Below are 25,402 nucleotides of genomic sequence, written 5' to 3' on the forward strand. Positions count from 1 at the left end.
ATTTTCCTAGTAGTCATTTTAAAGAATTTTCTTCATTTTGTCCAGTTTTTTGTTATTTAAAAGAAAAAAAAACAACAACAACCAGACTTTAAGAATAAGTTAATTTCATTATTCTTCATAGTACTGGATATAGAACTCCCAGAAAATTAAATAATATCCATTTGGGGTGGATTTTGATTTAATCTGTTGTATAAATAGAGTGGAAGCTTGTTTGCTCTCATTTTCTGCTGTACTTTATGGGAAAGGTTTTCATTTAGAAAGATATATTACTTGTTACAGAGGAACTAGAATGCTAACTCACTGCATATGTCTGAAGTATTTTATTTCCTTCACTTCCAGCACTTTACATTAACTGAAAGGGAAACTCCTGGGAATCTTTAGGTTTTTAGTGATGTATAAGACTGTTGTAAGTGCTGTTAAGGAGACTTCATGAACAATAAAATTACCTTAGGGGAGCTACTCTTTGAGCCTCCATCAATAGGTGATGGGGGGGCACTGTCAGGAGCACCAGCTTCTCTTCTTGAGCTAGTGGAAGCCTGGGGAGATCAGCCTGCCTATGATAAACATAAAAGTAGTGCTACCTTTCTTTATAGTTGCTTTCTATCTTAGTTTTACCATCCAGTTAAGGATTATGCAAATTCTCTTATGTTATTTCCCTTAATACCATTTCCTAGACACTGGGGGGGGTGTATGTGTGTGTGTGTGTGGGGGGGGGGTGGTGGTATCCTCATTGAATCAGAGGATGGATTGTGTTGGAAGAGACCTTAAAGCTCACCCTGTTCCAACCCCTTCCGTGGCAGGGACACCTTCCACTAGAGCCAGTTGCTCTAAGCCCTGTCCAGCCTGGCCTTGAACCCTGCAAGTGATGGAGCAGCCACAGATTCTCTGGCCACTCCTTGCCAGTGCCTCAGCACCCTCACATGGAAGAGCTTCTGACTAAGAGCCTCAGTCTCCCCTCTGGCAGGTTCAAGCTATTCTCCTTGTCTTGTCCCTACAGGCACTTGTCCAAAGCTGCTCTCCAGGTTTCTTGTAGCCCCTTTCATGTACTGCATATTATTACAATATTAAAGTTTCTGTTCTAGGTGCAATATCTATTAAGCTAGGAAATAAAAATATCTTTCCTCTTAACATAAATAACCCCAGAAGTACTTGGAAAAAGCTATGGAACCCTACTAAGGTGATTGCCACGTCTCTTATGACTTTCTCTCTGCCCCTCCCCCCCCATACAACTTTTGTTTGCTTTTTGTTGAGTTCGAGAACTAAATATTAAATAACGTTGTCTTTAAGATTGGTAACAGATCTTTAAACCAAAAAAAAAAAAAGATTGTCAAGAAAACGGGACATGAAATATCAACTAAGAATTTCACTCTGTAAAGTTTGTGGTGTTTATAGTGACAAGTCTGCAGATCCAGTAATAACAGCACAAAGTACAATAATCCCAGGGGTTTCACAAGTGGAGTGTTTTACTATTACTCTAGTGTGGTGTGCCCTCATGTGGTTATAGGAAATACCTTACTTGACTAAGTCAAGCACCCTTTGTATCTATTATCTATCCTACTGAAGAGCTGGGAGAAACAAAGACTATTAGCTGAAGAGGAGATAGTTTGATGCAAAATAGGGTTTTGGTATTATTTTTGTTATACAGCTTTCAAATTACTTGGTACTTGAAGTTGAGTACAAATACACTTGTGTTTGGTTGCGATTCAATAACAGATGTGTGCATTTTGCTTGTCTTGGGGTTTCAGATTTTGAGGATCCACTTTCCAGTACTTAAGAGAATGTGGCTTCATTTCTGATTGGCTAGCAGTGATAACTGGTTAATACTGATAACAATAAGTATGGAAATGGAAACTTGTTCGTTGAGTCTTTTCATGCATAATATATAGTATCTATAGTCTCGTGATGCCATTTAAGTGCCACAACACTTAATTTTGTGATGAAAATACATAGGTAGCTATCCTACATATCTCACACCATGCATGTTATGTGTTTGTAAGCTTGACTATTAGTTCTGTATTCAGTTTTGAAAGGAATTAAAGAGGTTATATTTTATTTCTTGTGATTGATGTAGATTGCTAGCAGCTTTTCTTGAGACCTTCGTATCCTTACAGTAAATTTATCCATTCTCATAGGATAATGACTCTTTTTCTGCTTGTGATAGTAGTGGAAGAAAGCTTTGGGCCAAATTAAAAGTTTGTAAAATTGGAGAGAACCAGGAAATTGTGCTCATGAATGGCATCAGTGACATTTACGGTTTTAATGAACAAGGAAAACAACAGATGTCAGCAGGGGCTTTGCACTGCGACTTATTAACTGTGAGAAGTTGAATCAAGTTATTGAATGCAAAAAAATACTTAATCCTCAATTACTGCACAGTTGTTACTGAGACCACTGGGCCCATATCTGAAAGTTAACATTTCTATCAGCTTTGAGGTCATTCCTGCTTAATGTGTATTTGCTGATTATCAGGTGGATTTTTAGCTTACTGGCTGTTTCTAGCTGAGGTAAGAGAAGCCTTAATGCTCAACGGATGGTTTTGGATTGTAGCTTGTTAATAACTGCTGTGTTACACAGAGATGTGTTTTTGGACCTAAATAACTTGCCTTTACTGGCTTCAGCATTTTAAGTTCCCACATAGGTATGTACAGGATGTTGTCTTAATAGGACAATGGTAAACAGAATGAGTGTAGTCACAAGATCACAAGCAAGGAGGACTGGTGTCCCCAAATGCTGCTTCAATTAAAATTCAATCTATGCTAATAAAAGCCATAAGCATCCTTGATGTAGAGCTTTAAAAGGCTCAAAGATATGGAGGTACCAAGTTGTTTTAGGCACCTAGTTCCTGGAGTGTAATTCATAAACCAAAATTATATGATTAGTTTCCCTGTTCAACACATGGAGAAGAGAAATGCTTAGGAGTGAGATTAGGAAGATGGTAAGTGGGAGAGATGTCAAAGAAAGTAGACTTTTTGAAATGCCATCTCTTTCTGGAACTTTTATTCTTAACTCTGAGCCTGCAGTGGGGAGCTTATGTCATGCAGTGATTAACAGCAAGTTTGCTTGGAGTTAGTCTAAAGTGGTACAAGAAAGTTAGTCTTCAGAGTGAAAGAATGGCTTATACTTCTCTTCAAACCCAACCACACTAGTGTTGCAGCCCACCTTCTTATTCTAGATGTTAATGTATTCACCCATTAAGGAAGAAAACTTAGTTCACTTCTCAGCTGAAGGCACCTCAAACCCATGTTTCTTACCCTCCCAAGGTAATGCTGCAACCACCAGTTCATAGTCTGGGCCCTAAGCTATATAAAATAGTCATCATGCTAAAATTATGCCATTATGTGTGGAAAATTCTTGTTTATCTCTCCATCTTAGGATAGTCATCAGCTTTCTTACCCATAACAAGGAAATAGATGACAGAAAATATGTGGTTACCACTAAACATGAACTTTTGAAAAGGTACAACCTGACTTGCTTGGTGTAACCCAAAAACCTGAAACGTGGGACTCTGTGGGTTTTGTAATTTCTTTGGCAGTTGTCCTTTGGGAGCAAGCCCTTTTGTGCAGTTCAAACACAGTGAATTAGAAATAGAGAGGAACATCTTAAAATTTGACTTTTATATTTCACTAGACTTAAAGGCATTGATCAGATTTTTAGGAGCCAGATTAAGCCAGTTGTTCTGTTGAAGTATGTTTTCTTGATGTGATAGTAACCCATTGTGTGATTGCTCTAACTAAACACTTCCTGGACCTTTCCTAGCTTGGCAAAAGCTGGAATTATTGAAATTCCTAACAAGATGCTAGAAACCTGTATTCTGAAAGGGTAATGCTTAGTTCCTAGAGGTTTTGCAATCCTAACAACACAGCGACAGAGGACATATCCTATAATTAATGTTGCTGCTGGACTGCCAGTTCCATGAGGTGGCCTTGGTCCTGGTGGCATTATCAGTTGATCAGTGTCCTCACTACAGTGTGACACCCACCATAACTGGCACTAGTTGGTGTTTATGTTGTCAGGCTTTGTGTGATGCTGAATGAGCTGCAGCAATTGAACAACTGCTTCTTTAGGGCTTTTCCTGGGGTTACAGTTGAGGTGAGTTGTCTGAGTGGTGTGAGGGACTTCAAATCATGTACGTGAGCAACTGAATCCATAGGAAACTTGAGGAAAAATCTATTTTTCATTATTAATATAATCGGTGTTTCATATCTACCAGGTAAATCCTTGTATATGGAATGATAAGAAAATAAGCTGGAATTTATACTGGCCTTCTAAATAGCGTCACAGTAGTTTAGGGTCAATTAACAGTAGAATTTTGTCACAAAAGAAGATTTAAAAAAAGTTTGCCCCTAAATTAGTACAAATTAGAGGCAAAATATACTAAGGGAGACATTTTATTAGCTGAACTTCTATTGGTTCTTGTATTTAAAAGTGGGTGAGTCAGTGAAAGGGTATTGCAGAACTGTATGCGTGTTATATATGTTTTCAGGAAGATGAATGTGATGTTAGGCTTTTTATTGTTATTTTTCTTCTTTTGGGGAGCAGGACAAGTAGTAGAAAATTCCACAGAGAATTAAAACTTGCTGAAGAACTTTAAAATACTGGATAACTTTAAAAGTACCTTATATAATATTCATTGACATTGACTGGGATGGAAGCCTCTTTCTGCAGTGTGAACACTGATAAGAAGAATATAAATTAACAGTAACAGTGTTGCTATCTCTAAATTACATCCTAAAGGTACATCATGTAGACAGAATAGAAATATGCAAATGTGTTCAGGATTTTGTATTTGGCAGCAGGAATGTGCATCAGAGCAGTTAGCTGTCCTCAAGTTAGATTGGATTTAAAATATACTGTCTGTAATCAGTGTTGCCCGAGTTATCTATGTATTTTGTATCCAAAAGGCATGTGTGTCCCTGGCATTTTTCAGCATCCTAGCTAATAATTTATACATCAGAGAGAATAGTCTGCTTATTTATCGACTCTTCTATCAAGCAGCTGTTTGCAAACACTGAAGTGAGCTAGAAAGGGGATACAAGCAGACTGGGATAAAACATTCAGTGTTTTAAATTAAAGTTCTATTTGTCAATGAAACTTTATATATCTATATAGAATCGGAGAAGAATTTCAGATTTATGAATTGGGTAGACAGCTGGTGCTATTTGTGCAGAGATAATTCCAAGAGTTAATGATTTAAGCTGTTATGATTTATGGGCCAAGGACTGGCAAGTAAGTTGATAGAGAACTTGAAGAATCATTATTATCAAAAAAAGGAGTTATATTAAGGACTGAATTGTGCTCTGCAGAACATCTGTGTTTGCTTTTATATTGGTGTAATAAGGAAGAAAGACTTTTTTTTCAGTTGTACTAGAGAATAACCACAAATATAGAAAAAAAAAAAAACCAAAACCAAAGTTAGCTGGTTTTCGTTTGTGAATGAAGAAGTAGTTGTTGAAAGTATTTTCTACTGTATTTTGATCAATACTATCTTGTAGCTGAATGGGGATTACCTCATGTGTTACTGCTGAAAGCCATATCATAAAGTAAGTTTGTGGTGTGCAGTTGGGAATATATAACACAAAATCTCGTGTTTTTTCTCTGGCTCTGGGTGGTCAGAGTGAAGAAGGTCACGAACACAGTGTTCATGTCTGTTCTGTACTTCATTGTGAGCACGGGATTGAGTCTGATTTTCCTACAGCCGTGCCAGTGCTTTAACCCATAACACAATCTCTTTCTCTTCCAAAGTATTTTGCAAAGTCTCTGTTTCATCCTGCAGCCAAAGGAAATAAGAAAAAGAAAACCAAACAGAGAGCTTGGAAGTGAAGTTCTTGCTTTCCAGATGGTTGTAGGAATTTTCTTTCTTTGTTGAAACAAACTTCTTGTGGAAAGTGGAAGATTTTGAAAAACAATGCTTAAGGGGATACCATTAGTATAAGCCATGAGGCAACAGGGTAGTGCATTCAAGCGGAAGGGTAACCTTACATCTAGAAGCAAAAAGGCTTTTACACTAAAATGTCAAGGCTGTCTTTCTTTCAGGTCATTGAGTGTTTCCAGCAGCTTAGTGATACATGAGCATGAGAAGAGAGGAATAACTTGTAGCTGTTCACATTCAAGAAATGCCACTGGGAAGAACAAGTAACATTTATTTGAAAATTGAAGGGACATAGGAGAGAACAGTGATTTTACTTTTGCAAATAATTAATGGTCTTTCAGAGAAACCCTTTTACATTGATGTCACCTATCAAACCAAACCAAAGCAGTTGTGCGGATAGTTTTCATAATGTACGTGTTTGCATAGCCATGCTGATTTACCTGCTTTAGTTTATTAGAAACAAGCGAACACATAAGTGCTGTTCACACCCCAAAAAAAAAAACTCCAGCAGCATCTGTTGTTCATATTGAAAAACTGTAGAGTCACAGAATGGTTTGGGTTGGAAGGGACCTTAAAGCTCATCTAGTTCCAACCCCTGCCACAGGCAGGGACACCTTCCACACTCCAGGTTTCCTGTAGCCCCTTTAGGCACTGGAGCTGCTCTAAGGTCTCCCGTTCAGGAGCCTTCTCTTCTCCAGGCTGACCCAGCCTGGCTCCAGAGCAGAGCTGCTCCAGCCCTTGCAGCATCGTCACGGCCTCCTTTGGGCTCACTCCAACAGCTCCATGTCCTCCTCACATTGGGGTGTCAGAGCTGGGTGGAGTACTCCAGGTTGCACTTCTGATGCAACCCAGGGTCTAATTGGCATTCTAGGTTGCAAGCACACATTGCCAGCTCATATATAGTATTTCATCCACCAGTATCCTCAAGTTCTTCTCCTCAGGGCTGCTCCTAACCTTTTTGTCACCCAGTCTGTACTGAAAGAATAATTACAAGGTGTCAGTCCTAGGTGCGTGACAAACCACAAAGCTTAGTAGAATAATAAGAAAATGCCCATCAATGCTCTTCCCAAAGATTGACAATACGAGTATATTTTATCATTTCATTGTTGAAAATCTTGCAATTCAAGCAGATACTGAGGAAAGAGAAGGGGGGAACTATTGCAATTCTTAATCTTTTGGTCCATGTATTTCAGAATTCTGTAGAGGAGAGCTTAATTCACAGGGTCAGGAATGTCCTTTTACGAGCTGCAGCTGCTGACTAGGGATTCATTGGATGAGTATGTGATCCAGCTCTATCCCCTCTCATTTTTGGCATCACTGCCCACACATGACCTCTGCAATAGGGAAATCCATGCTAATGGAGTTTTCTGTTTTTAGCAAAGACATCCTCACCTTTCTTTTGTGCTGCTGAACCTGTGTAAGGAAGACTTAATTCAGGGTGGAACTGAGCTATTAATTAATGAAGTTCTGTTTTTCCAGCAAAGATACATGATAGAGCTGTGCGAAGCTTTAATAAAATAAAGAGAGCAAGGTTCCCTAGTGTGATCACAAAGCCAGGATCATTATAGTGTTACCAAGTGAGCTTATGGTAATTATCAAATGATATATTTGGTAATTGTACAGAATTTGGGGTGAGGTCTGCATTAATTAGTAAAAGAAGCTAATAGAGACATCCTTTCCTTTGTACCAGCATAGGTGAAATAAGATACTTAAGCCAGGTAGCTTTAAAGCCCTGCCAGAAAACTGAGCTGTGTTCTTGTCTTTTTTCATACCTTATTTTATTTAATTTTATCTTTTTTAATAATAAAGTCTTATGGGTAGACACTTCTGAAGAACTCGATGATAGTATTAATAAGGTTATTATACTTTTTATCATGCAATTCATATTAAGTTATAGGCTGGTACTGCTTTTTAAAAGAGGATAGCTAATATTTCTTTCTAGTGTAAGAAGTCTTCCCCATTCCTCTCTCCCAGTGTGGATGACTTGCTTGAATGGTGCTTTTAATTTGGGAAGAAACTGCCTACTTAGCAGTTCAAGCTGATAATTTAATGTAATTTAAAAGAAGCTGACAGAGGGTGGGCAAAATTGCAAGACTCCGAGTTTTTTTATGAGTGTTTTTTCCTTCCTGTAAGGGCTGTGTATTGTACAGAACCCAACCTGTTAGTGCAAAGGCTGGAATCCAGAACTGTGAAGTGAATATCCTAACCCCACATTGAGTATGATTCCTTTTTGTTGCATGAGTTTTCTGTCTCTTGCTGCATGAAGTTCCAACGTTGTTTAGAGAGAAGAAAACCCCACCATTCTAGTTAGCATACAGTTCATTGATTACAATACTTCCTGGGAAACTGGAGATGATCTTTGCATCAGGAGGGTTCAAATTTCTACTTTCGTTTGCTGTTTTTATTGAGTCATTATATTAAAGCTACATTATATTTTAGGGGACCTTGAATAAAATCTGTTTTAGAAATGAAAATCATTGTGTTCATGAAATCATTAACTGTTCAAGGCTGGATTGGATGGGGCTTGGAGCAACCTGGAAGTGGAAGGTGTGCCTGGCCATGGCATGTCACTGGCCAAAGCATGAGCTTTAAAGTCCTTTCCAACCCAAACCATTCTACGATTCTGTGATTTTACTTGTAGAAATTACTGCATGAGTTTTCCCTTATAGGCATAGCAGTAACAATTACAATAGGGATTTCTGTCTTAGGGTACATGATAAAGAATTTTCTTCATGTTCTTTGGAAAACATTTAAATTTTGAAAGACTCTGTTGGCCCTTTGCATCTGCTCTTGATGCTTTAGTATATATGTCACTGCAGCAGGCAGAGACATTCTCGTTCACTCAGAATTTGTACTGCAAATGCAGTTTCTGGCATTTGAAGCTCTTAGACTTTTTGCTATTTTCGTAAATCACGTTATCTCATTTTGATATGCCAATGACTTCGAAACTGTATGTTGGGAATAGTCCATTTTGGGTGGAATCTCTTCTGTTTGTGTTTACTCTGATATTGCAGTTACTGATAGTACAAATTATTATTATGTGGCAGAGGTCTCAGTTTATACTTTTGTTAATGTAGCTGAAATATGCATATTGCTAAATTGGGCTTCGGTGTGTCCTTTTTTGTAAGGAAGCAAACCTCAAGTGTTTGCTTCTAGAGCTGAGAATGAGGATGCATAGTATTATTTTGAACAAATTAGATTGGGACCCTGACTCAGAAAAATAATTAGATTAATATATTAGATTCTCTTAAGTGGATGTAATATTGAGTAATTTTCAAGCAGATTAAAATGTCTTGAATAGAGAAATGAAAGCAAATCATAGGTAAGAGATGTGATGTGTGCAAGGTTAGTAACTTGAGTGGTGTTGTGGTTTAAGCTGGAACTAGAATACATGTTTTCTCTCTGCATTCATCTATAGACATTCAGGACATGCCTATGTTTGTAATGTAGAATGATGAACTCCACATGTGATGAATTCTGCATTCATCTGCAGGATGTTACAGTAGGAGAAGCTGTGATATGCTGAGCATGATATTGATTCTCCTTTTATTTGTGTCCTCTATTCAGAAATAGTTTTTCATTAATCTGCATCAGCCTTTTCTTTGGTCTTAGCTGTATTTTTTTTCCCTAAGAAATTTGTTTTTGTAGAAAATATTCAGATCTGTCTTTCAAAAAGTTAAGGTTTTTTAAATAGTAACCTGAAAAATCTAACTGATCCTGTTGCTGGTTTTCTAATCTCTAGTGCAAGAGAAAACAAAATTGTCTGGTCACCAGTTAGTTTAATTATTGAAGGAGGTTCTATCAACTAAATCAGGAACTGCACAGTCTTCATTTGCTTTTAAATCTGTTGCAAATATTTAGACTCATAGAATCATAGAATAGTTAAGGTTGGAAAGGACCCTAAAGCTCATCCATTTCCAGCCCTCCTGCCATGGCCAGGGACACCTTGCACTAGACCATTTCATGCAAGGCTCTCTCCAACCTGGCCTTGAACCCTGCTAGAGATGGAGTATTCATCACTTTTTGGGCAACCTGTTCCAGTGCCTCACCACCCTCCCAGTAAAGAATTTCTTCCTTTTATCTAACCTGAACTTCCCCTGTTTCAGTTTGAACCTGTTACCAGTTGTTCTATTTTTAAAGTCCCTGATGAAGATTTAGAAACAAAAAAGCAAGCTAATAGGCTTTCATGTAAGCCCATGACTATTTCCAGCTAGAATGAGTGTCTTCAATATGGCCTAATGATTGTGCTAACCTCAGATTACAGTTCTAAAATAAAAATAGCTTCATACTGGAAAAAAATCAAGAGTAGTAGCCAACATAGCTGTAATGGGCATTCATTCATTTTCTTATTCAATTTAAATGTATGTAAAACTCATCTCAGAGTCCAGCTAGACTCAAGATTTGTCCTCCATTTGTTCATAAACGATCTTAACTTTGTGTGCCAGGTCACCTCTTTAACATCGGAATGTTGTGATTTAGATAGTGAGATGTTGCTTTTCATGGATTTCATGCTTGTAGAGCTCCCTTGTTCAAAATTCATCAGGCTTCGCTTCAGATTTACAAATCTCTTAGATACATTGGCAAATGGTGTCTGGCACCATTTGTGATCTACTTGTATGCTCTTGCTAGCATGTCTCTTATATGAGTGTGTGATTATATTTGAGTTTGAGCTTTTGGCACTCTGGAAACTTTTTAATGCATTTTTTTTCACCCAGTATAGCCATGCTTATGGTGTTTTCAAGCAGTGAGAATCCTTTTTGGTTTGATTTTTTTTTTTTCTCCTCTTCTTTCATAGGCTGTAGTTTTTAGATGTGATTTGAAGAAAAAAACCTAGCTCAAAGAACATGACAAAAGGCTCTTTGCTCACAACTATACCAAATACTTTGTGCTTCTTGTGATAGGGATGACAGTGAATTTTACACTTTGTTTTGAAGTCTTTTGCTTTGTAGTGCACTGCCTTTATTGCAAAGGGTTTTATTTTCTTACAGTAAGTTTCTGGCTTAACACACTGATATGTCATTTTAACTGCCCTGGTTTGTCTCCTGGTTAGGGAGATTTGTACCCCTGAACATTATGGATCCATTGCTATTTTTCATGCATTTAACATTTGATGATATCCAATTTAGTATTTCTGTTTTACATTATGTCAGTCTTTTACTGCAGGAGTGATACAGGAATCTTTTAGTCCAGCAAAAAGCTGTATTGTTAAGCATTGTGCTTAAAGTTTCGGATCAATCTATCAATAGCTCAGTAAGGAATTCCTTCATGAGATTCTCCAAACATGGAAGCAGATTTTCTTCCTTTTTGAATACTGGGATCCTTTCGCTATCTGCTGTTGTTTTATGCTGATATATGTAAATATACTGTAGCAATACTAAACTTGAATAGTTTTTAACCTGTGTATTTCTTGCAGCAGGAGCTATTCATTCCTTAATGCCTGGAACATAGCCACAACCGGTCTGTCACCACTTATTGTACCTGACAGTACTTATCTCAAGAGATGATTGCTTTTTGAATGATTTCTGACCTGTATGTGTTAGGTTTTCATTTTATCAACTCATTCATGTCTCTAAAAATGAAAACCAGTGACAAAACTGATGCTTTAGCACCAATGTCCTTCCATACCTATTTCTTATCTTTTTCTCCTTCATTGCTTGACTGTGATTTGCTTAGCCCAGAATAAACAGAGGTTGAAAGGATAAACCTTTTTTGATGTCTGTGCTGCCATGCTTTGGATTTTAGGCTTTAAATTTTCTTCATTCAGTACATGTGACCATGGCATCACTTCAAGAGTGAAGGAGATAGTAGAGGTATTGAATGAAGTGGCCATCTATTGTGCTATTAATAACTGAAGAATCCTTCAAACTGACAAATACTTGCTTTTCTTCCCCAAAGGTAACAACGCTTGTTAACACAAGCAATAAAGGACCATCTGGCAAAAAGAAAGGGCGCTCTAAGAAGGCTCATGTGTTGGCTGCTTCAGTCGAACAGGCTACTCAAAACTTCTTGGAAAAAGGCGATCAAATAGCTAAAGAGAGCCAGGATCTCAAGGAGGAATTGGTTGCTGCTGTAGAGGATGTACGCAAACAAGGTATGTGGTACCAAATGCTTAATGGGGTAACTGCTTCAGCTGATGATTTTCAAGATTTCTTCCAAAATAAGTGTGTGATTGACTCTGGTAATGTAACTAAAACTATGTCCTGTGTTGCAGCATATCTGTAATAAGGCATATAAATATTAAAATAGCTATACATTCATGAATGGCAATTAATATAAAGAATGCTTTAACTTGGGGAAAATAAGAAGTTTGGGTAGTTTTCCCTGTTATCTGTCACCAAATAGTGAACTCAAACATTATTTAGCAGCTGTGCTGCCAAGTGCCGAAGCTTGGTGCTTCATTTTCAACTTGCTTTTTATTCTGTGGTATAATAAACTGATGTGATTTTTTTCACTGTGTTAAATTTGACCAGTGTTTAAATTTTCGGGAGGCAAATGTAGCATTGGGATTACGGTGTTTGTATTTCTGGACAATCTAACAACTATCAACAAAATAGTACATCAATATAGGTTTTGGGTATATATTGAAAGATATAGATAGATTATTAAAGTCTGGAAATACAGAGATAATAGCAGTATTAAAGGCATTTTTTATTCTGGGCATTAGTGATAATAAGGTAAATGTTAACATTGGTTTGCTGACTGCATAGCTTAAGCTGCAGAATTCAAGATATGCAATGATACAAGAAATTGCCTCGTTGGGCATGGGACTCAGGTGTGGGATGATCGCGTTTTCTCTACTGGCAAAAATAATCTTACTTTTGTACAATTTAATATTTGAAGTTTAAATTGGTATTATAGGAAAACTACTTTAAGGCTTTCAAAAGTTAAATATCATACATATGCATAGCATGACTGTTACTTGAAAATTTTCCTTCAAAAGGTAAAATATGTATCAGATGCTTTCAAATTTACATGCGTGGTAAGGAAAAAAGATGTTTTCAATATATGCCCACATAACAAAACTTCTTCCCTTTCACTGACTTTGGTTGTAATTATCTGTAGTGCAATACAATTAAACATCTTTCAGGGCTGCTTTTCTGTTGTAAATCCTATAATCTAAAGATACCACTTGCCAGTACCACCAGTCCTGGGTTTTAGAACAAGACTGACAGATCTTCAACTGAGATTTTGAATAGAGTCTGAAGGACTTAGGTATAAAATACTACAGTCCAGTGAGTTAGTCCCCCAGCACTCATAGGATTTTTTTTTTCAGTTAGTGAAAATTTGACTCAAATGCTTCTATGAGCAGGTAGGTTTAAAATCCTATGTATACGAACACTTGGTGTGTGAATATTCTAGGCTGTTCTACCCTGAGGCTATTTCTTTCCCCCATCAACTATATGTTGGGTTTAACTGTTTTCCTGCATTATATGATCAGTTTTCTTTTAAATATTCAATTGCCAGTGCATTAGACTAAGTTGAATATTTGCTGTATACTTTGTGTACAGGGTTATGGCGCTATCCTGATGGGGGTTTTTAGTTTGCTATTCAGTTGGTTTTTTGTTGTTGTTGGGGTTTCTTTGGGGTTTTATTTTAGAATTTGATGCTGATGCCTGGTTGTTCTGGCATGCAGCTTCATTTGTCAACTACTGCACTTTTCTGTTGCTGACATTACTTATTTTGAGTGCCATTGCTCCCTATGATTTATAGGGCTCTTCCTTTGTGGCTGTGATGCTGCCCCCAGTGTTGTTAGCTTCTCCCAAAGAACCTGAATTAGAGTCATCAGTCTCAACTGTTGCATGCTCTCTGAGCTAGGCAGATACACCATTAGCATGGTATCGGAGCTTCTTATTATCTAGCTTATTATTTTCTAATACAAAGCTCATTGTAGCTTTGTATTAGTTAGCAGTCATTTCTTTGTAGAATTTTGCTTTGAAAAGCTAGAGGCACCTGAGAGGATTTGCTGTGGAGGGTTTTGGTTTTCTTTTTGACTGAATTTCTGACTTTTGATAACAAGCTTTTAATTCCTTTTTATTAATCTGTATTTAAAAAAATGCATGATGCAGAAACCAGGAGAAAACATCTCAAACAGCATTATGCAGAATGATACAGGCATTCATCTTTTGTCAACACTGAAAAAGCCTATCAGAAAAGTGGAACAGCTCTTTTAGGTTTCTACAACATAAGTCCATAATTAGGAGAGCAGGAGACACCAAACACCATTATTAGCACACACGAGCCAGTCTTGCTGCAATGTGAAATGATATGTTTAGCTCAATGACATAAAGAGCTGGATTAATGAACGGAGGCTGTGTTTTGCCAGAGTAGCACTAGTTGATTATCTGGCAGAATTCCAGGTTGAGTAATTACTCCCGCAACCTAAAAATACCTCCTGCAGTTACAGCTGGCGCTGGTGTGTTCCTCATTTCCTGCCCTATATTGCTGTATACTATCATATACTACTGTAGACAGCTATTGCAGTTCATCCCAGAGAGAGCTGCTTTCCACTGATAAGCATGAAACAAATGTACTGTATCATTGTCAAAATACTTTGGGATAAAAGTGAGTGCAAAGATAAAACTTTAAGACTTGCTACTTTAATTGCGTGGAAAGGTAAATTATATTTGCTGTACAAAACTTTGATCCACAGTTTTGATTCAAGGGCAAGTTTAGATAAGATCTTGGGAAGAAGCTCTTCCCTGTGAGGGTGTTGAGGTGCTGGCACAGGGTGCCCAGAGAAGCTGTGGCTGCCCATCCCTGGCAGTGTTCAAGGCTGGGTTGGACACAGGGGCTTGGAGCAAGCTGCTCTAGTGGAAAGTGTCCCTGCCTGTGGCAGAGGTTGGAGCTGGATGGGCTTTAAGTTCTCTTCCAACGTAAACCAGTCTGGGATTCTGTGATTTACAAAGTTGAATTCTTAAAAAGCAAAGATTATGAAGATTTGTAATGTGGTTTTGATTTTGTTTTTTTTTTTTCAAATTTTATGGAAAGGTGTAAATATCTTATGCATAGAGCTCATACCTGCATATATGTGTCTGTATATATATGTATCCTATAATAATTCCATAATAGATATATTTTGGCCTTACAGTTCAAAGCAATCTAAATGAAATTATCCAATTTCTATGCCATTGGATACTTTTCTGTATGGGTATTTATTCTGATATTGTCAGAGTTGTGTAAAAGATTTCCCAGATGGGGACAGACAAGACCCAAGTTATGCTGAAGTCTGTTATTCCTGTCTCCTTACATTAGAGGTCAGGGAAAGCAGACAGCCTTCTGCATCTTGAGGTTTTGTATGTTTTCTTTTGATTATAAAAACCTCTAAGCCCTCAAGCTACAAAGCCTGAGAAGTGCAGGAGGTAAAGAATAACTCATAGAAATAAGAAATAGAGTTTGAGAAGGGGAGCAGAGGGGAAGTTCTCCCAGTGTGCTTAAACGCAACTGGCATTTTACTGATCTCTAAAGAAGAAGGAAATTCCCTGTGGAGAAGACATCCAGGTTTTGATTCACACAAATCTCTACAAAGAATTGCAGATCAATTGGGCCCAAGTTTGATTAAATTTATTAAAAACTCTCTGGGGTGCTGAGGAAAGCAAGACAAGGAAATGGGTTATATTTATGTAAATGTATTCTATCTGTTAGACTACTTTGGCAATACCTGTCTTGTAGGTATGTGCTAGTGACTGCCTGATTTTAATGCTGTTTTCCTAGAAGGTTTCTGGCATATAGCTGAGATTTCCATTAAAAACATGATTTAGGCCGGCAGCTGGTGGTTGTGTTTTGAATTTTCGCTTTTCAGGCAGGGCAGATAAAACTTCACACCATAACCTGCAATTTGTGCTTCAAGCGAGGGTCAGAATAGCTGTTGATGGGGTTTGTGTTTGAAGATGATGTACTTAACTTTTCGTTCATGTGGATTTATGCACGCTGTATAAAAAGAATATGATTCATGTATTCCATGACTGTCTGTAGGCTTGAAAGTATTTATCAACATCTGACATGGAAAAATGACTTAAACTTTCCTGGTAACTACTTTCTCTCTGATGGAACATACAAAAAAGTAATACTTTTATTACTTTTCATGCTTTTAACTACCTACTTTTAAAATACTTTTAATCAAAGTTTTAAACTGAACCCTGTGAAAGGTCTTTTCCTTCTGGTTACCTTCAGTATTCAGATACCTTGGGGGAAAAATGCTGGGAATCTGCACAGCTGAGCTGGTGGGAGCAAACATCAAAATACACATATACAAGATGCTGTTTGGTTTTATAATAATTGATAATGCTATTTGAGCTTTTCTGATTTAATGGCAGCAGTATGACAGAGAGACAGTCTGATAGCTGGCAATGTCACATACACTGTCACTTTTCCTTGAGACTGCTCACCTCTTAGCTGAATGCCCACCATCTTTTGAATATTAAACTAGTATCCCAGTTCAGCAAACTGAATTTCAGGAGATCTTTCCTGATTGTACAATTTTCTTTCAGTTAGGCTTTGTTTGTTCCTTCCTAAAACCCAGTCCTCATAGTACCATGATATCCCATCTTTAAGACTTGCTGCCTGAAGGACTCGACATTCCAGACTGAAGCAGTAAATCCCTGCTCGTATTTGGCTTCCTTAAAACTTATCTACTCTTTAGCTTTTTGTTTTCTGCCCTCTAATCCAATCAGTTTTCTTTAACTGCATTATAAAAGCAGCCATCTCTGTTTTCCAAGCAGTCTCTGCTGATCTTTTTCCCTCTCCTTTTTCCTGCTCCCTTCATGTGGTCATACACTTGTTCTCCTTCAGTTCAAGGCCTGATCTTTCCCCGGCCTCATGGTCTCTTTAGATCTCTCATTCCTGGTAACCTTTCTTATTTCCATGTCCATCTTAAATCCTTTTTCCATATTCGCGTAATGTCCTTCTTTTCTCTCATGTTCAGTAAGAGTTTTGTAATGTAGAAGTAGAAAAAATAATCAAAGGTCTTGATCTCTCCCCACTCCCCCTTTACTTTGAAAACTTAATGTACCTTTGTTGTCCTTGTTTTCTCCACCAGTAGTTATACTTCTCTCTGAAGTATTGTGACCCTGGGTAAACATGTCTCACCATTCTCTTACCCCATCCTTCTGACTGTACATATTTTTATCCATTCTGTCTGTTTTCCCCACTAAATTTTCTGTCTTTCTCCCACTGAAAGCATTCTTAGCAAGCCTGTCTTATTTACATTTAAGTCCAGGGTATGAACATCTTCTTACATAGCATGTTACGAAGCAGCCTTCCAGTATCTGAAGGGAGCCTATAAGGATGCTGGGGAGGGACTCTTCATTAGGGACTGTAGTGATAGCACAGATAGCACAAGGAGTAATGCGTTAAAACTTAAACAGGAGAAGTTCAGATTGGATATAAGGAGGAAGTTCTATACTGTACGGGTAGTGAGGCACTGGAATGGGTTGCTCAGGGAAGTTGTGAATGCTCCATCCCTGTTGGTGTTCAAGGGCAGTTTGGCCACAGCCTTGGGTGATATGGTTTAGTGTGAGATGTCCCTGCCCATGGCAGGGGGGTTGGAACTGAGGTGTTAACATCTTAAGGTCCTTTCCAACCCTAACTATACTATGATTCTGTATTACACTGATGCTTCAGATGTACTTGCTTAGCAGAGTCAGCTGCAAGAGACTTTGCAGGAGCCCTGATTTACCCAGTCTACTCTCTCTGCTGTCCTTTTGATGTGCTTGAATAAAGAAAAGTAAAAGTGAAAAAAGGTTTGTACCCATTAGTATGTAAAGTCTTTCCTGGAATAGTTTGGGTATAACACTTCAAGTTACATTTCAAATATAAAAAAATCCTGAGCTGAATAAATTATAATTTAATTAATAAGAATTCAACTAAAGGAGGTAGGCTTGCTCTCTTAGTATCTCTTTTCCTTCTTTCGCAGTTTTCCTAGTTTATAAAATATATGGAAGTCAAATTACTTCATGAGTATTTTTCTGTAGAAGCCACTAAAAGACTTGTCACAATACAACTGTCACTTGATGTGGGAAAAGAAGAAATTCTTTTCATAAAGCAAATGATGAAGTATTGTCTGATGTCTGCATCTGTTTTCAACTCTGAGTCCCGGTGACTGGATTCAAAATGAAGGGCTGATCTGTAACTGGAGATATGTAAAGGTGTCCCTTACTGTAATAACTAAGCACTGATTATTTCAGGGCTTTTTGGGCATTTTTCTGAGTCTTTCTGGCAGGTTGTTATTCCTAAAGTCTGACTTGAAGGAAAGAACCGTATTTCATTTGGTTTAACTCTGGCAAGGATGAAGGAGGAATACATCGATCCTTTAGAAACAAACTAACTTGTCTAAATAACCTAAGCTATTCTTTCTTACCTGGACTAGGGGCTAAAAATCTTTTTGTCTGGGAGGAGATCTGATCTTTTCACTTGAAGTATGGTCTTTCTATGTTCATTTATAATACTTCTCATTGAAGTGTATGAGAACTGTTTTTGGCTTATAGAATTTAGTCTCCTTTAGCCTTGGTAAAGGAGAAGCCATGTGCACGTGGAACAAAATTACAGAAAAGCAGTTATTTTGGAAAAACTTTCTGAAAGATGAAGCAAGCCTTGTGGTCAGCCCTGCTTAATGGGGAATGGGTCTTGGTCTGCACTTCTGAAATAACTTGTGTGCATAATGAACACATTCTCTCTATTTTGCCAACAATATCTATGATGAGGTGCTCTGCAACTTGCTTTTTGCCCATCTCACTGATGGCTTGTGCCTATCCATCTTGGAGTATCAAGATCTTGTATTGGGTAACTCAGTGATCTGTGGCCTGAAAAACTGTATCTTGTTATTCAGAAATATTCGTCATCTGTTTTGAAATTGCCTGTTACATTTGGAAGGGACTTCAATTGTTATTCATGTTTGCAGTGCTCAGCCTAGGAAATATGGCTTGCTAAATGTCATTCTATGCAAATGTTCTAAGGCTAGTTCTTTCAGACCCTTTTCAGATCCATTAAATCTCTTCCAGCCTTCAGAGAACTTAGTTGTGAAAGACAGTGAAGTTCCTTCTCTAAAATTATATAAAACTCTTTGTCTGAAAAGTAGACATTGTACAGAATCTCAGTTATTATACAGATAAGTGGTGTGAGGGCTTCCCAAGTGGCCTCTTTTATGCTTATATGCTTTCATTTTTCCATATTTGTTCCTCCTCAAATAATCTTGGTGCACTTTACCCACTTTCAGATCCTCCTCCAAGCCTCCCATTACAAATCTTGTGAAGGCCTAAAATGTTCTTTCCCTGCATTCCATAATGAGTCCTTTATTTATCCATCATATTTGAGAAATCGTGGCAGTCGAGTGAAGTTTCCAACAACTGGAAAAAGGGAAATATAAGCCCCATTTTCAAGAAGGGGAATATGGAATACCCAGGGAACTACAGACAGTCAGTCTCACCTCAGTGCCTGGCAAATTCTTGGAGCAGGTTCTTCTGGAAGGCATGCTAAGGCACATGAAAAACAACAAGGTGCTTGGTGACAGCCAGCATGGCTTCACTAAGGGGAAATACTGCCTGACCAATTTGGTGGCCTTCTATGGTGGGGCTACAAAACTGATGGACATAGGCAAAGCAGTTGACATCATCTACGTGGGTTGTGAAAAGCATTTGACACTGGTTCAAACTTAAACAGGGGAAGTTTAGATTGGATATAAGGAAGAAGTTCTTTACTGTGAGGGTGGTGAGGCACTGGAACAAGTTGCCCAAGGAAATTGTGAATGCTCCATCCCTGGCAGCATTCAAGGCCAGGTTGGACAGAGCCTTGGGTGACAGGGTTTAGTGTGAGGTGTCCATGGCAGGAGGGTTGGAACTAGCTGATCTTGAGGTCCTTTCCAGCCCTAACTGATCTATGATTCTATGGTTCTATTTCTGAGCAGGAAGCTAACCATATAGGAAAAACTAAGTGCCTAAGGTGATTTTTCTATAGGTGTCTTTAAATGTTTCTGGCCTTTGGAGGGATCCTAAACTGATGATGACCCTGTTTTTTGGTAAATCCAGCTGACTGAGAGCCTGTGTTTGATCTCTGCACCATTTTCAAAATATTTATATCTGTTGCAGCTTCGAATGGAGCTTTTCTAGCTTTCATTTCACTTTCCATTATTTTGTTTAAGCTCATGTTAGGTTCAATTTATGGTGACTTGCATCTCCCAGATATCTTTGTTGTAAAGGGTAGCTGGCATTTGATACATTGCCAAAATACGACCATTCAAGTCAGGTTTTACAAGAATACAGATATATGTCTGAAAAATAAAGATATTGGGTGATTTTTCCTTTTCTGTGCTAAATTTATTTCTATTTTCTGTCTTGAAGATTTTATTACTATCATGACTATAGCAGAGAAGAATGAAATTGCTTTAGAATGTCAACTTTTGACAGCTGTCAAAGATTAAATTATACTCCGGAATTGAAAGTTATAGAAATAGTGTAATAGGATCTGATTTTAGAATTCCAAATTACTACTTGTTCTATCAGAAGCAATATTTCTGTTAGGAAAAGTTTTTTATTTGAGAAATATATGACAGTTAAAAACCTAAAATCTATGACGGGGTTGTAACTAGGGCACATTTTTCAGTAAATATTTTATTCTACCACAATCTAGTATTAGTATACATGAAATTTCTGAATTTGGGTTGAATTTAGAAAATAGTTTTACTAGGATTTATAAGAAAATAAAATGAAAAACGGTCTTACAGAGTGGAAGAGGCACCATAGACAATTATTTTGCCCTGCTCTGTTTTCCAGCAAAACTGGGTAGACTTTGTCCACAGTCAGTAATTCTCAGCAGTATTAAATGTACATCCTTTTCAATTAAGTTTTGAGATAGCCATGAACAATGTTCTGCAGGAAGATTTTTCTTGCATGCGTAAAGTCTGTGTTTAAGTTCTCTCTGTGTGTAATTCAATATGGAGATTTGAAGGCTCTGACCCTCAGAAGAGTGCTGTTACCATAAAGCTATAGAGAATTATGGGTATGAGCATCTCATCTCTGCCTTCTCTTTTTAAAGCTGTTCTAATTTATGTGCTAGTGAAACATCATCTGGATTGCAGATGGGTGCTTGAAATCACTGTTGATTCATTGGACAGGAACTTTGAACTGAATTTCGTTTTGTTCAATCCAACATTTAAACAAAGAAATGAAAGGAAAAGTCTGATTTGCTCTTTGAACTGGAGAGCTGGTTATTTTAGTTTGTCACATTGAAAATATTTGGAAGGTGATGGAAGCTTTTAACACAGTAAAAGGAATAAGAGTTGTACCATTTTTCTAATGTAGCGATGGATAGGGCAAGCTGGAGGGAGAACATGGAGATGCAGAATCTTTGTCCTGGATATTTAAATTGGGAAGTAGCCTGGTGGGAGAAATTCAAGGAGATGGGTTTAGGATTTGGTCACTGCTTTGTGCTTCAGTTGCTTTGCTTTGAATGAAGAGCTAGTGGATGTGTTGCAAAGCAAACCTTCACCAAAGAGAAGGACAGATTTCCTTCTGGACCACCACTGTTGTCCTGTCCTGTTGCCTCCAGCTCTCCGGTCATTCCTTTCTCTCATAGTGCTGAAAGATGCATTTTCAGTCTTTCGAAACCTGTAGCTGGGGAAATTCAAGAGTGATTTCGTAATGATTACGCAGAAAAAAAAGTTGGTAACAAACATACAAAGAAACCCTCTCATTCTGTTAAATGTTGTAAATGAGGTAGTAAAATATATTTTCAATTTTAAAAAGCTATGCTTTCTTTGTTCAGAATGTCATTGTAAATACTGTGGTCATTCAGCTAAAAAGTAGGAAACTTTGATTCTGATTCGTGTTGCCAGGATTATTTCTGCTACTTACCCAGTTGCATTTAATAGGAAAGATATAAGCAGTCCTTCACACAATAAACTTCATCTGGGAGTCTTTCTTGCACCCTCCTCCTTGTCTGAAGTATGTTTCCTTCTGTGTTCTTTATTTTTGACTGCAATTTCCATGGCAGTCATCCAGCTTTGAAAGCAGTTGTGAAGAAGCTTCATTCTCCCATGCAGATAGTTTTGCATATGGTTTCAGAAAGAGGTAGTTGAGTTGATGACAGCATGAAAATTTGAAATACACTTCCTAATATCTGAATCCTAAAGGGTGCTTAGTCAGTATAGGAAAGACTTTGATTTATTGTCTTCCATTTACCATTTTGAACACGTCTGTCTCTGAAGTACATTTTTCCCATATTAAAAAGTTCTCTGTTCTGAGGAATACATTATAGAGTGAGGGAATACAAAATGTTATAATCAAATAACAGGACCTGCTTCTGTCTGAGAAGTTTCAAGTTAAAGTAGTCAGATCACCAGGTATCTCATTCTCTTTCAGTTTTAATCTCTTTATCAAAAAGAAATACTTTTAAAACTTCACATCTGCAAAATATTATGGCTGCTGTTTATATATGAAAACTGGAAAAAGGAGACAATTCTGTAGTACTTAAAGAATTTAGAATCTTTATGATTACTCAAAATAGGCCTAAAATTGCCACTGATTCTGATGTTTGCCAATCTCATTCATTTGTAACGTCAGATTTGACATTCAGATCTGTGTTTGGTTTCAATCACTTGCTTGTTTTAGAATCATAGTTAGGGACCTTGGTCCTTTCCAACCCTAACTATTCTATGATTCTATGATTCTATTCTAAGATCATCCAGTTCCAACCCTCCTGCCATGGGCAGGGACACTTCACACTAAACCATCTCATCCAAGGCTCTGTCTAACCTGGCTTTGAACACCAGCAGGGATGGAGCATTCACAACTTCCTTGGGTAGCTCATTCGAGTGCTCACCAACCTCACAGTAAAGAACTTCCTTACATCCAGTCTAAACTTCCCCTGTTCAAGTTTGAACCTGTTACCCATTGCCCTGTCACTACAGTCCCTAATGAAGAGTCCCTCCCCAGCATCCGTATAGGCCCCCTTCAGATACTGGAAGGCTGCTATGAGGACTCCACACAGCCTTCTCTTCTCCAGGCTGAACAGCCCCAACTTTCTCATATGGGAGTGTTCCAGTACCTGATCATCCTCGTGGCTTCCTCTGAACTTGTTCCAACAGATGCTGGTCATGCTGCTTTTGATGCAGCCCAGGATGCGGTTGGCTTTCTGGGCTGAAAGCGCACACTGAAGCCGGCTCATGTTCATTTTCTCATCAAACAACACCCCCAAGTCCTTCTCCGCAGGGCTGCTCTGGATCTCTTCTCTGCCCAGCCTGTAGCTGTGCCTGGGATTGCTCCGACCCAGGTGTAGGACCTTGCATTTGCCATGGTTAAGCTTCATGTGGTTGGCATCAGCCCACCTCACAAGCGTGTCAAGGTCCCTCTGGATGGCATTCCTTCCCTCCAGCGTATCAACCAAACCACACAGCTTGGTGTCATTGGCAAACTTGCTGAGGGTGCACTCAATCCCACTGTCCCTGTCAGAGGCTTAGCAATTTCATTTGCCAGCTCCTTCAGGACCCATGGATGGATTTCATCAGGTCCCATGGACTTGTGCACGTTCAGGTTCTTAAGATGGTCTTGAACCAGATCCTCTCCTGCAGTGGGCCCAAGGTCTTCATTCTCACTGTCCCTGTGTCTGCCTTCCAAGGCTTGGGTGGTGTTGTCAGAGCATTTGCCAGTGCAGACTGAGGCAAAGTAGTCATTCAGAACCGCAGCTTTCTCCAAATCCAGGGTAGTCAGTTCTTCTGATAGCTTCCAAAAGGAACCCATGTTGTCCCTAGTCTGTTTTTTATTCACAATGTACCTATAGAATCCCTTCCTGTTATGTTTCTCATCCCTAGCCGAGTTTAACTCTAACTGGGCCTTGGCTTTCCTAACCTGGTCCCTAGCTTCCTGGACAACATCCCTGTATTCTTCAAAGTCCACCTGGCCCTTTCTTCCACCTCTTATAAGCCTCTTTTTTTTCCCCTCAAAGACTCCTCAACATCTCCTTATCCATCCAAGGAGGTCTCCTGGCCCTCCTGCTGCACTTCCTTCTGGTTGGGATGCAACATTCCTGAGCCTGTAGCAGGTGACCCTTGAATATCAACCAACAGTCTTGGGCCCCCCCCGCGCCCTCTAGGGATATATCCCATGAAGCCTTACTAAGCAGGTTCCTGAAGAGGAAGGCTGCTCTTCTGAAGTCCAGAGCAGTGAGCTTGCTGCACGCTCTTCTCACTGTCCTGAGTCCCCAGAGTTCCATACTCTCCAGCCTATCACTGACATAAAGACCAATTCCCCCTCCCCGCCTGCTGGGTCTGTCTTTTCTAAATAGCCTAGTTGCAGATAATTCAGTTTATAACCTCTGTTCGTATCATTATTAGTATGTGATTCCTACGCTATTTAATGAAATGTACCTTGTTTTTCTTCACATAAAAATGTATCACCCCTATCTTCCTTTTACCTGCTTCATCTGGGCCTTGTGGTTTTAAATCACTCTTCAATTTTATTACTTTGGTCATACTGTTATTTTATGTCCAACTTAAAATCATACAGTAGTTTGAGCTGAAAGGGACCTTAAAGCTTATCCAGTTGCATCCCCGTGCCATGGGCAGGGACACCTTCCTCTAGACCAGGTTGCTCCAAGCCTCTTCCAACCTGACCTTTTGAACACTGACAGGGATGTGGTAACCACAGCTTCTCTGGGTAACTTGTTAGATATATGCCTGAATTAAGCTACTGTTCAGTTAATGTATTTCCCACTGGATGAAGCAGTTTCCATTTTCTCCTGTTATTTGTCTTGTCCTGTAGTACCTCCCAGCTCCTGGAGAAGTTAGGTGTTGATTTTCAGAGAAGTAAAGAGAGGGGCCAGCAGAGCTATTTCCTTGGGCTTCTGAGGGACAGACTTTGGCCTGTTCAGGAGCCTGGTTGACAGAGTCCCTTGGGAAGCAGTTCTGGAGTGCAAAGGAATCTGGGAAAGGTGGATACTCTTCAAAAAGGAAATCCTGAAGACACGGGAGCAGCTGAAAGACTTCCCTGGTGGGGAAGAAGAGTGGGCTGGCTGAACAGAGAGCTTTGGCTGGAACCAGGGGAAAAAAAAGAAGAGTTTATGACTTTTGGAAGAAGGAACAGGAGACTCAGTTGGATCACAAGGGTGCTGTGGTTATGCAGGGATAAATTTAAAGGGATCGAAGCCCAACTAGAACTAACCTGGTCTTTTTCCATGGTATGGTGACCAGCTTAGTGGATGAGGGAAAGACTGTGAGTGTTTGCCTAGACTTCAGTAAAACCTTTGACTCTGTCAAAGTGTCAAACTAAAAAATAGACATTTTTGTTTTCTCTTTTCATTTGTTTTTAATTTCTCCTTCTTTTCTCCATTTCATGTTTTTGTTTTGTTTTTTTTTTCTCTTTGGCTTTGATCTTCCTGACTAATCAAATCCCTATTTTCTGCCTTTGCCTTAGTGAAAACAAAAGATGTGCAATTTCAGGATGGTTTTTGCAATTCAGTACAAGTTGGAAGTGCTCACTTAGCTCTAAATATGTTAGTTTAAGTAGCAGACATGCTCTAGCTAGCTTAGCATAGAAATCTATATGGACT

At 38.6% G+C, this 25,402-nt stretch overlaps 1 protein-coding gene across 2 annotated transcripts in view; it reads left to right on the forward strand.

Annotated features, from left to right (window-relative positions):
* Nucleotides 1-25,402, forward strand: part of CTNNA2 (catenin alpha 2) — a 505,102-nt gene that overhangs the window by 92,909 nt on the left and 386,791 nt on the right. For both annotated transcript variants that reach the window (XM_061365551.1, XM_061365559.1), the window contains exon 3: nt 11,773-11,960. In XM_061365551.1, coding sequence (XP_061221535.1) covers nt 11,773-11,960 — 188 coding nt within the window. The remainder of the gene's footprint in view (nt 1-11,772; nt 11,961-25,402) is intronic.

This window comes from Neopsephotus bourkii, unplaced genomic scaffold (assembly GCF_033783945.1).
Source record: "Neopsephotus bourkii isolate Nb327-2 ecotype Australia unplaced genomic scaffold, CSIRO-AGI_Nbou_v1 NB_121, whole genome shotgun sequence".
Lineage (NCBI taxonomy): Eukaryota > Metazoa > Chordata > Aves > Psittaciformes > Psittacidae > Neopsephotus > Neopsephotus bourkii.